The 10,949-nt window shown below is 63.9% G+C and overlaps 2 protein-coding genes across 3 annotated transcripts; one reads left to right on the top strand and one right to left on the bottom strand.

Annotated features, from left to right (window-relative positions):
* Positions 1 to 491: 491 nt before the first annotated feature.
* DDIT3 (DNA damage inducible transcript 3) lies at positions 492 to 2,612 on the top strand. Its single transcript, XM_068921045.1, has 4 exons — positions 492 to 602; positions 1,602 to 1,649; positions 1,736 to 1,912; positions 1,991 to 2,612. Exons 3-4 carry the CDS (start codon positions 1,763 to 1,765, stop codon positions 2,432 to 2,434), a joined length of 594 nt encoding a protein of 197 aa, XP_068777146.1. The 5' UTR covers positions 492 to 602; positions 1,602 to 1,649; positions 1,736 to 1,762; the 3' UTR covers positions 2,435 to 2,612.
* Positions 2,569 to 8,247, bottom strand: MARS1 (methionyl-tRNA synthetase 1). Of its 2 annotated transcripts, XM_068921043.1 has the most exons (22): positions 8,055 to 8,237; positions 7,600 to 7,690; positions 7,301 to 7,379; positions 7,074 to 7,208; positions 6,840 to 6,915; positions 6,589 to 6,761; positions 6,381 to 6,493; positions 6,126 to 6,242; positions 5,824 to 6,027; positions 5,456 to 5,657; positions 5,286 to 5,360; positions 5,035 to 5,205; positions 4,842 to 4,937; positions 4,616 to 4,733; positions 4,182 to 4,395; positions 3,966 to 4,097; positions 3,778 to 3,882; positions 3,517 to 3,700; positions 3,363 to 3,434; positions 3,229 to 3,255; positions 3,018 to 3,131; positions 2,569 to 2,840 (listed from the first exon to the last, which is right to left on the bottom strand). In XM_068921043.1, the coding sequence occupies exons 1-22, from the start codon at positions 8,155 to 8,157 to the stop codon at positions 2,688 to 2,690; spliced, it is 2,754 nt and encodes a 917-aa protein (XP_068777144.1). In that variant the 5' UTR covers positions 8,158 to 8,237; the 3' UTR covers positions 2,569 to 2,687. The 2 variants fall into 2 exon arrangements, with proteins under 2 accessions (XP_068777144.1, XP_068777145.1); XM_068921044.1 differs by lacking the exon at positions 3,229 to 3,255 and having other exon boundaries at positions 8,055 to 8,247.
* Between the last annotated feature and the right edge of the window lie 2,702 nt (positions 8,248 to 10,949).

Consider the following 10,949-nt stretch of genomic DNA (forward strand, 5'->3'; position numbering starts at 1 on the left):
TGGCGTGGGGGGGCACTGGGAGACAGCACTGGGGGGATACTGGGGGCACTGGGAGACAGCATTGGGTGGATACTGGGGACACTGGGGCTGACCTGAGGGCAGCACTGGGGGGGTTAGCGGGGGCACTGGGCAAACTGGCGGCGCCCCCTAGGGGCACCTTGACCCCGCGCGTCCCCCCCCCTCCCTCCGCGGCGGCGCGGCCCCTTTAAGGGGGCGGCGGGTGGGGCGTGACGTCAGGCGGAGGGGGCGGGGCCCGGTTTCCAGCCGTTGCATCATCCGCCCGCATGACTCACCCTCGGCGGCGCGTGACCCGGCGGGGGCCGCTCCCGCCGGCGACGCGCGCCTCCCCCCGCCCCTCGCCACTTCCCCCCTCGCTCCCATTGGCCCGCGCCGCCCGCGGCGTCACGGCGCGGCGGGCGCCCATTGGCCGCGGCTGGCGCAAGCGTTGCGTCATGCGGCGACCGTTAAAAGGGGGCGCGCGGGGGGGAGGCGGGCGGCGGCGGCGCAGCGGCGGACGGAGCAGCGCGGGGAAGATGCGGGCGAGCATGAGCCGGGGGCAGCGCACGGGCCGCAGCCGCGGGGAGCCGGGGCCGCGCAGGAAGGTGCGGAGGGGCCGCCCCGCGCCCTGGGGGCGGCGCCTATAGCCTACACCCTGCCCTATAGGGCGTCCCTGTCCCCATAGCCTAGTCCCCCTGCCCCATAAAAGCTCGTACCGCTGGGGGGTGCTGCCTGTAGCCCTATAGGGCGTCCCTGCCCCACAGCCTGGCCCTATAGAGCATCCTTGCCCTATTGCCTAGCCCTGGCCCTAGAGGGCATTCCTGCCCCATTGTCTAGTCCTGGCTCTATAGGAAGTCCCTGCCCCATAGCCGGGCCCTATAGAGCATCCTTGCCCCACGGGGGGGGGGTCCCTGGCCCTATAGGGTGTTCCTGCCCCACTGCCTAGCCCTGGATCTATAGAGCATCCTTGCCCCACAGCCTAGCCCTGGCCCTATAGAGCATCCCTGCCCCCCAGGGGGTCCCTAGCGACATCCCTGCCCCACAGCCTAGCCCTGGCCCTATAGAGCATCCCTGCCCCCCAGGGGGTCCCTAGCCCTATAGGACATCCCTGCCCCACAGCCTAGCCCTGGCCCTATAGAGCATCCCTGCCCCCCAGGGGGTCCCTAGCCCTATAGGACATCCCTGCCTCACAGCCTAGCCCTGGCCCTATAGAGCATCCCTGCCCCACAAGGTGCCCCTGCCCCCCGGGGGCTCCCTAGCCCTATAGGGTGTCCTTGCTCCACAGCCTAGTCCTGGTCTTATAGAGCGTCCTTTGCCCCCAGGGGGTCCCTAGCCCTATAACACTTTATGTCTCATTAAGGGTCAGTGGTCCTATAGAGAACCTATGTCCCTGTAGGGCACAGAACCATTTTTGTTCTGTGGGGCTCTGCCCTATGCAGCTGGAGGCAACCATGGTGGAGTCACCCCATCCCCTGAGGGAGGGGGCTGGAGCCCAGACACCTGGGTCCCCCCCCAGACCCCCCTCCCACTCCCAGGGTGGCAGTTTGGGGGGGGGTGGGAGGGGGGACCACACTGGGTCTGATCCTGCTCCTCTTGTTCCCTAGGCATCAAGGAGAAAGTGTGTCTTCATAGACCACCACACCTGAGAGCAGGTAAGGGGGGAGCATGGGGTGGGGGGCACCGGATGGGAGCCCCCAGGGTGCCAGCGGGGCTCAACCCCCTTCTCCCCCTCACCCAGCGCATTCAGCCTGGCCCAGACGTGACGATGGCAGCTGAGTCGCTGCCCTTGGCGGGAGCCGCCAGCCCCAGTGCTCTTCCGAGCTGGGAGCTGGAGGCCTGGTACCAGGACCTGCAGGAGGTGCTGGCAGCAGCAGAGCCTGGGGGGTACCACCCACTGCCCGGGGGGGCCGAGCAGGTGAGCAGAGGGGGCTGGCGGGGCTGGGGTCAGGGGGGCACCCGTCACCTGGGACTGGCTGCTCCTGTCTCCCTGCAGGAGGGGCTGGCGGAGCTGACCACGCTCGATGGCACGGCCCTGCGGTGGAGCGTGGACGGGACTGGCGGCACTGCGGCAGGTTGCGAGCTGGATGCCACCCTGGCCACGGAGCTGCTGGAGCTGTTGGGGCCGGAGAGCGCAGCAAGCACGGAGCCGGCAGTGCCACCGCCAGGCTCGGCCTCCAGCGGGAGCTCCCCGGCCCAGACGGGCACCGAGGATGAGGAGGGGGCAACCCCGAGGCGTGGGGCAAAGAGGAAGAGGCACAGCGGCGAGGCAGCGGGCCGGGAGCTGGCCAAGCGGCGGGAGCAGGCGAACGAGCAGCGGGTGCTGGAGCTGACAGCCCACAACGAGCAGCTGCGGGAGGAGATCCAGCGGCTCAGCGCTGAGGTGGAGCGCACGCGGGCGGCCCTCATCGACCGCATCGTGAACCTCCGCCAGACCTAGGTGCTGACACAGCCCTGCAGGCACTGGGGCTGAGGACTCTGCTGCCCCACGGACTTGGGGGGCAGCCACGAACTGGAGGGGCACTGCCCAACCGGCACAGACTGATGCCATGGGGAGGGCACAGCTTCCACCTGTCATTGTACAGTTCTTGCATTTTATTACACGCACATAACCTCCAGTGTGGCTTAGTGTGGTCTCTGGCCAGCACTGGGGGCTGCCCTTGAGTCTGGCACAGGGAAGCTCGGTGCCAGGGCTACTTCTTCCGCTTTCCTTTGGGCACGGGGACTTCAGGGCTCTTGCCCTCAGCCAGCGCCAGCTGCTTCTTCAGCTCCAGCAGTTTGGCCACCTCTGCATCCACAAGCACCTTCTCCACCTTGCTGGTCTTCAGCTGCCGTACGTGGGTGCCCTGGGGCAGGCAGGAGGGAGTGAGATGGGGGCCAAGGGCGGGGGGGGGGTGAGATGGGGGCCAAGGGCGGGGGGGGGGTGAGATGGGGGCCAAGGGCGGGGGGGGGGTGAGATGGGGGCCAAGGGCGGGGGGGGGGGTGAGATGGGAGTGAGATGGGGGCCACTCCCTCATGCTCACCTGCTTGGCCACCTGCTCCATCAGCTCCTGGATCAGCTGAGGGTCACCTGGAGCTGGGGGAGTCCCTGAGGCTGGAGCTGGAAGGGCCCCTGAGGCTGGGGGGGTTGGTTTGGCCTGGGGAAAAATAGAAATGGGTGAGCTGGGGGCAGAGCTCTGGGGCTCCCCACCCTCCTTAGTGCTTGCGGGAGTCATGGCTGCACTAGGGAGTTACCTGGGGCACTACAGTGAGCTCTTCAGGCTGGGAAAAGAAGAGAGACAGCAAGTGAAGAGGGACAAAGAGGAAGAGCAGAGGGACCAGGAGGGAGCAGAGCTAGAGGAGCTGGGGGCACTGGGGCCCCCACTCACCTGCCCTCCCCCGAATTGCTTGCGCAGGGCTTCAACCTGATCATGCTCCAGCTTCTGGAAAAGGGGGCTCACCTGGAGATGGGGAGAGAAGAGGTCAGCCCCTTCCCACCATGCCCTGGGGTGGGGGGGCAGAGCCCATTTCCCCTGTACCTACCGTGCCCACACGGTGCCCAGGGGGCAGGGTGCAGGTGAAGTCATGGCCCAGGACGAAGCAGTCCGGCGGGATGCAGAGCTGCGCCTGGATGGCCACGCTGATGCTGGGCATGTAGGGCTGCACCATGACAGCCAGCAGGGAGGCCATGTTCACCGCTATGCCTGTCACTGTGCCCGCACGCTGCCTGCAGGGCAGGGAACCCTCCGTCAGTGCCAGCTCTGAGGCCAGAGCCCCCTTCCCCAGCCCCACATCTGCCCCTACCTGTCCTCTTCCTCCCCCTTGATTCGCTTCCAGGGCTCGTTCACCTGGATGTACTGATTGCCGTGGCGGGAGATGCTGAGGATGCATCGGAGGGCATCACGGATGCTGGGGGGGCAGAGGGAGGCTGAGCAGCTGCAGGGAGGCAGCGCTCCCCTCCATGGGCCGTCCAGCCCCCATCAGCCACGCACCGGACTTTCTCCAGCAGCTGGTGGTACTGGCGCAGCTCCAGGGTGACGCGGGCCAAGAGCCGCTTGTCATCTGGAGTCAAGACCATGTCGGGGACAGTGCCGCCAAAGAACTTGCATACAAACATCCCAGCTCTGGGGAAAGAGGGGTGGGAATGAGCACAGCCTAGGGACAGGGACAGTCCCTTGCCCCGTGCCACCTCCGGGGCACCCCAGTACCTGTTGATGAAGTTGCCCAGGTTGTTCAGCAGCTCTGAGTTGTTCTTGAGCATGAGGTCGCTCCAGGAGAAGGCACTGTCCTGCCCCTCGGGCCGCAGGTACAGCAGGTAGAAGCGCCAGATGTCCGCAGGGATGCCCGTGTCCTTGGCCATGTCCCCAAACACCCCCACGCCCCGGCTCTTGGAAAACTTCCCATCCTCGTAGTTCAGGTACTCTGGAGAGGACAGGAGAACCCCCCGCCGTGGGGCCCAGGCAGTGATCAGGTCCCCTCCCAGGCAGGGAACAGCCCTGCGAGGCAGGGAGGCAGTGTGACAAAGCAGTCAGAGCCCTGCACTGAGCTCAAGAGGGTTTTTAAGCCAAGGAAAGGGAATGCAGCCTTCTGTCCCCGCGTGGGACAAACTATAGGGAAAGCAGGGAAGACCTGCCCCCAGTACCTGTGGCAATGAGGTGGTTCACCAGGGTGTAGTTGTCGTCAGCCCCCAAGAGCGAGCAGGGGAAGATGACGCTGTGGAACGGGACGTTGTCCTTAGCCATGAAGTTGTACAGCTCAACCTGACGGACAGGGGAGGGGACATCAACAGGCACCCCCTTCCATGAGCCGGGGAAGGTACCCAGGCATCCAGGCTCCATCCCTACCCCGTGGCAGCACCAGGCTCTTACCTGCTGCGGGTTCTTCCACCACCGCTCCCACTGGTCAGTGTAGTTGGCCGTAATGGACAAGTAGCCGATGGGAGCGTCAAACCACACGTAAAACACCTAACGAGGGATGATAGGTGAGCAGAGAACCCCCAGGCAGGGCAGGATGAGGCCTGAAGTGGCCACCTGGGGACAGTCCCTGCAGCCAGGGACCCACCTTGTCGCGGAAGCCATCGAGGGGCACAGGCGTGCCCCACTTGAGGTCACGGGTGATGCAGCGAGGTTTGAGCCCGTCCCGGATCCAGGAGCGGGTGATGTAGCGAGCGTTGGCTGTCCAGTCCCCCTTGGTCCAGGACTGCTCCAGCCATGGCTCCAGCTGCTCCTCCAGCTGTAGGGGACATACCGGGACAGTCAGCAGTGCCAGGGACAGTCCTGTCCCCTCCCCACACCCCCAGGGTCAACGCTTGCCTTGGGCAGGTCCAGAAAGAGGTGCTGCGTGGGTTTCACCACGGGGATGCCCCTGCAGATCTTGCACTGCGGCCTCTGTTTGGTGGAGAAATGTGGGTCAGGGCAGGCATGGGACAAGGCTGGAGCATCCCAGGCAGGGCAGGGGTGTCCCCAGCAGGATCCTGTCCCACCTTCAGCTCCACGGCGTTTATGAGTTTGCCACATTTGTCACACTGGTCCCCTCGGGCCTCCTCATAGCTGCAGAAAGGGCAGGTGCCCTCCACAAAGCGGTCGGCCAGGAACCGCTGGCAGCCCTCACACCGCAGCTGCTCCACAGTGTCCTGCAGCAGGAAACCGTGGGCCAGCAGGCGCTGGAAGATGTCCTGGGCGATCCTGGGGGCCAGGGAAGCAGAAAGAGGAGGGACACAAACTCCGTCAGCCAGGAGACCCCGGAGCGCACCCTAGGGTATCCACAACCAAGCATGAAGGAGTTCCCCCAGCACAGCTCCCCGTATCCCCAGCGCTAGCCTCTCTACGTGTGCCCCCGAGGGACGCTCACGTGGTCTGGTGGGGCGTCGTGGTGCGGCCAAAATAGTCAAAGGAAATGTTGAACCAGCGGTAGATGTCGGCGTGGATGGCGTTGTACTTATCGCAGATCTCCTGGGGTGTCAGCCCCTCTTCCACCGCCTTGGTCTCCGTGGCCGTGCCGTATTCGTCCGTGCCGCACACGTACAGCGTGTTCCAGTTGCGCAGGCGGCAGTACCTGTGGGCAGGGGCCTGTGACGCCCGTGCAGGTCTCGGGGGCAGCACAGCTCCCCCATGACAGGCTCCCCGAGAACCTCCCCCCGGCCAGAGTCTCACCTGGCAAAAGTGTCGGCACTGAGGACGCAGCCGATGATGTTGCCGAGGTGGGGCACGTTGTTCACGTAGGGCAGGGCGCTGGTGATCAGGACGTTCCTCATGCCCTCCACCGGCAGCCTGGCATGGAGAGGGGCAATCAGGGAGGGCACCGAGGGCCATCCCACCCCAGGATGGAACAGCAGCAGCCTGGGACCCCTCTCCAGGACTCCTCGGAGATCTGGCACAGCCCAGCCCTAGCATCTCCTTGGGACTCACACAGGTTTCTGAGGCTGCCAAGGCTTGGGCAGTGCCGCAGCACCGCGAGCCCAGGCAGCCGCGGCAGCTGCAACTTCTTCCTCTGTCAGGGCACGCTCTGAAGCTTCTTCCTCCTGGAGAGAAGGTGGCTGGTGAGCATGAGGGCAGGTAATCCTGGCCAGGGTCTGCGTGCCTGTGGGCACCAGCACCACGAGGGCTGGGACTGCACCTCCGGCTCGTTACTAGTGGGTCTCTCCACGGCCAGGCAGGGCGGAGGCTGCTTCTGCAGGTAGCACTTGAACTCCAGCAGCCCCTTGGGCACCAGTACTGAGTCAGCAGCTTTCCTGCAGGCCTCCAAGAGGCTCATGCTCTGGAACCAGGTCCTCAGCACCTTGAGCTCGTCTTGGAGAGACAAGGCAGTCGTTAGAGCTGTGGGAGGCCGGAAAACATTCTCCCTTCGCAGTCCCACCTGGCTCTTACCTGGCAGGCTGGACTCATCCTGCAGGACGGGGAACAGGGCACCCCACACAACCACATCGGCAACTGACTTGACATCCTGAGTGCGAAAAGCAGGGTCAGGCCTTTCTGGGGAACCCCAAAACCAGGCTCTGATCTTCACCATGAAGCCCCACCTCAGGGAAGGCAGCAGAGAGCCCAAATCCCCAGGGATGAGGAACCATCTCCTCCCTGCAGCCACCCCAGGGCCCCCCTTACCCCGGCAAGGTAGGCAGTGCCCCTCCTGGACAGGCTCTGGTCGATGTAGGTCAGCGACTTCACTAGAGCCCCCACCGCCTCTGCTCCCTTCTTCCCTTGCACCAGCTGGGCGTACAAGGCTGCCAGGACAGCGGGCTGGGAGGAGACAGGCAGAGGGATGGTGTCAGGCAGGCTGGGACCACGTCCCCGCCCTGCCGTGACAGCCAAGCTGTGCCCAAGCCACCCACCTGCAGCTCGGTGGCTTCCCATTCGAGCCACTGGTTGGTGAGGTCGGTGGGCTCCTCTCCGCTCACCAGGAAGAAGTACCTGTGGGAGGGGAGAGCTGGAGGCAGCGGGTCTCAGCTCCCCGACCCTGAACCCCCACTCAGCACCCACCGCAGCTCCTCCTCTGGGCCAACACCTGCCTGCTGCTTCCCCCTCCTCCGGGGGATGGGAGACATGGGGACATGCCCCTGCCCTGGGATGTGCCTCCGCTGCAGGACGGGGGTCCTCGGGACGCACCCCAGCCCCAAGGACACATACTCACTGGCAAATGGCATTGGGGGAGAAGAGGACGGTGCCGCTGTCCAGCTCCAGGGTGGGCGCCCACGGGGGGCACAGGGAGGAGAGTGGCTGCTCTGTAGCGGAGAAGGGGACCTTTAGGGGCAGGCCGAGACCCGGGGGGGGGCAGAGGCGGGGGAGGGGGTACCGGGCCAAGCACGGGGGCTCCCACGGAATGGGGGGGGGGGGCTGCACGGAGAGGGGGGAAGCCCACAGCCGGTGTGTGCTGGAGGTTACCGGAGCCAGAGCACCGGGGGACCCATGGGGTGGGAGCCCATATAGGGGGTTACCAGGGCTGGGCAGGGGGGCGGCCCCACTCCGGGGATACCGGGCCCGGTGACCGGAGCCATCCCCGGGGTGGGTGTGGGGGGGGTGGGGAAGGGAGAAGGGTGGTTACCGGGACCGGCAACCACACGTGCGCGGCCCCAGCACCCGTCTCACCTGCGGGACCGCCCCAGGAGAGCCGCACCGGGGCGGCGACAGCCTGCGCGGCCGCCAGCACCTTCAGCGCGGCCGGGCCACCCGCCGCCAACCGCAGCCGCATCGCCGCGAGCTGATGCAACGGCGGGGAAACGGCGGCGGCGCCGGCGGCGGCGGCGGCTGCGCGCGCGGGGCACGCCGGGGCGGGGCGGGGCGGGGCGCGGGGGCTGCTGGGACGGACAGTCCCGCCCGCGCCCCCTTCTCCCCACACTACAGCCCCCACAACACACCGCGCGGCACCGCCTCCCAGAACGCTCGCGAGACCGCCCCGCCCCTCCTCGCCGTCGCCATGGTTACCTGGGAGCCGGCCGGGGCGGTGTTACTGGGGGCACTGCAGGGGGCACTGCCCAGGCCATTGCCTATGTGCCCCCCAATGAGGCTCTGTCTCCCCAGGTGCCCACCCTCGGAGCCACCAAGGGGACCTCCCTGATCTGCAGCAACCTGAAGGAGCTGCAGCAGATGGGGGCTGAGCCCATGCTGGCCGGCCCCCTCCCTCCCCCCCCAGGTTTTGGGGGCCTGGGAGCCGTCACTGGAACCCTGCCACCAGCTGCTGCTTCTTTCACAACCCGCACATGGGCACAGCGAGAGCCTTTGCCAAGCTCTATGGGCTTATATGGGCCTGTGCCAACCTCTGCGGGCTCATATGGGCCTGTGTTGGGCTCTATGCCTGTGCCGCTCTCTGCAGGCTCATATAAACCTGAAAAGAGCTCTATGGGCTCATATGGACCCGTACTGAGCTCTACGGGCTTGTCCGGGCCCGTGCCGGCCTCTACAGGCTTATACGAGGCTGTGCTGAGCTCTAGGGGCTTATATGGGCCCGCACTGAGCTCTAAGGGCCTGTACAGGCCCTTACAAAGATTGAACGGGCCCGTGCCGGCCCCTAGGAGCCCTTGCCAAGCTTATATGGGCCCATGCTGACCTCTGTGGGCTTGTTTGGGTCCTATGAGCAGGAGATTGACAGGGTATTCTTGGAGACTGCAGCTCCAGGAGTCCCCCCCCAGACTGTAGTGGAGTTGCCAGGGGGCTCTGTACCGTGTGAAATGGTACATCATAACACTGTTGAAGAAGGCTGGAAACTGGTCATCTCTCGTAGAAGGAGAAAGGCTCTTGCTCCTCCTCAAGATTTGCCTTTGAAGAACAAGTTTAGCACCCTCCAAGCTGAAGAGGAGCTGGGCATGGCTCCAAGGGAGGTAACTGGCCTGGCAGACCCTGTACCATGCAGGAAGAGACGGAAGAAGCGGCGAGTGATTGTTGTGGGTGACTGCCTGCTGCAGGGGACAGAGGCACCTCTCTGCCGACCTGACCTCTTGTCCAGAGAGGTTTGCTGCCTGCCAGGGGCTCGAAGAAGAGATGTCATGGAAAGACTGCCAAGGCTCGTCCACGCATCGGACTACTACCCTCTGCTGATCTTCCATGTGGGCACTAATGACACGAAAGGCAAATTGGAAACCATCAAATGGGACTTCAGAGCTCTGGGAATGGTGGTGAAGGGTCTGGGAGCCCAGGTCGTTTTCTCCTCAATCTTGCCTGTGAGGGGAAAGGATGGGAGGAGAAGTAGACGAGTTGTCCAAGTTAACAACTGGCTGCGCTGCTGGTGTTGGCAGCAGGGTTGTGGTTTCCATGACCGTGGGACCCTGTTTGAAGATCAACAGCTGATGGGGAGCGATGGGATCCACCTTACCAAGCGGGGCATGCGTGTCTTTCTTTGCCAACAGATTGCCCAGCCTGGTAAGGAGGGCTTTAAACTAGGCAAGATGCGGGAAGGGGAATGGTATAGTGACACAGTACTCAGTAAAACACCACTCAAGTCAGGAGGCCTCCGGTGGGTGCATGCAGCCAAGGGAGACAGCATGGAACATGGCTATGGAGGATCCTCTTGCACCTCTCCTGGCAAGCTTGCATGCTTGACTGGCTCCCTGAAATGCCTGGACACCAATGCATGCAGTATGGGGAATAAACAGGAAGAGTTAGAGATCTGTGTGCGGTCGCAGGGCCATGATCTCATTGCGGTTACAGAGACATGGTGGGATAGTTCACATGACTGGGATGCTGTCATGGATGGCTCTGTGCTTTTTCGGAAAGACAGGCCAGGAAGGCGAGGTGGTGGAGTTGCTCTTTATGTGAGGGAGGAACTAGAATGTGTGGAGCTCTGCCTCGGGGTGGATGAAGAGCAAGTGGAGAGCCTATGGGTAAGGATTAAAGGGCGGGCTAACATGGGCGACACTGTTGTGGGGGTTTACTACAGGCCACCTGATCAGGAGGAAGTTGTCGATGAGGCCTTCTACAGACAGCTGGAAGTAGCCTCACAATCACAGGCCCTGGTTCTCATGGGGGACTTCAACCACCCTGACCTCTGCTGGGAAGACAGCACAGCTAGGCACAAACAGTCAAAGAGGTTCCTGCAGAGCATTGATGATAATTTCTTGACCCAGGTGGTGGAGATGCCAACGAGGAGAGGTGCATTGCTAGACCTTGTACTAACAAACAAAGAAGGTCTAGTTGGAGATGTGAAGGTTGGGGGCAGCCTTGGCTGCAGTGACCAGGAGATGGTAGAGTTCAGGATCCTACGAGGAGGAAGCAGGGCAATGAGTAGGATTGCAACCCTGGACTTGAGGAGAGCTAACTTTGGCCTCTTCAGGGACCTACTTAGGGGACTCTCATGGGGTAGGGCCCTAGAAGGAAGTGGTGGGGGGGGTCCAGAAGAGCTGGTTAGTATTCAAGTATTACCTCCTCCAGGCTCAAGACACATGCATCCCTCTGAGTAAGACGTCCAGCAAAGCGGGAGGAGACCTGCATGGCTGAGCAAGGAACTACTGGCAAAACTCCAACAGAAGAAGGAAGTCTACAGAATGTGGC

The sequence above is a fragment of the Struthio camelus genome, chromosome 28 (genome assembly GCF_040807025.1).
Source record: "Struthio camelus isolate bStrCam1 chromosome 28, bStrCam1.hap1, whole genome shotgun sequence".
Classification (NCBI taxonomy): Eukaryota; Metazoa; Chordata; class Aves; order Struthioniformes; family Struthionidae; genus Struthio; species Struthio camelus.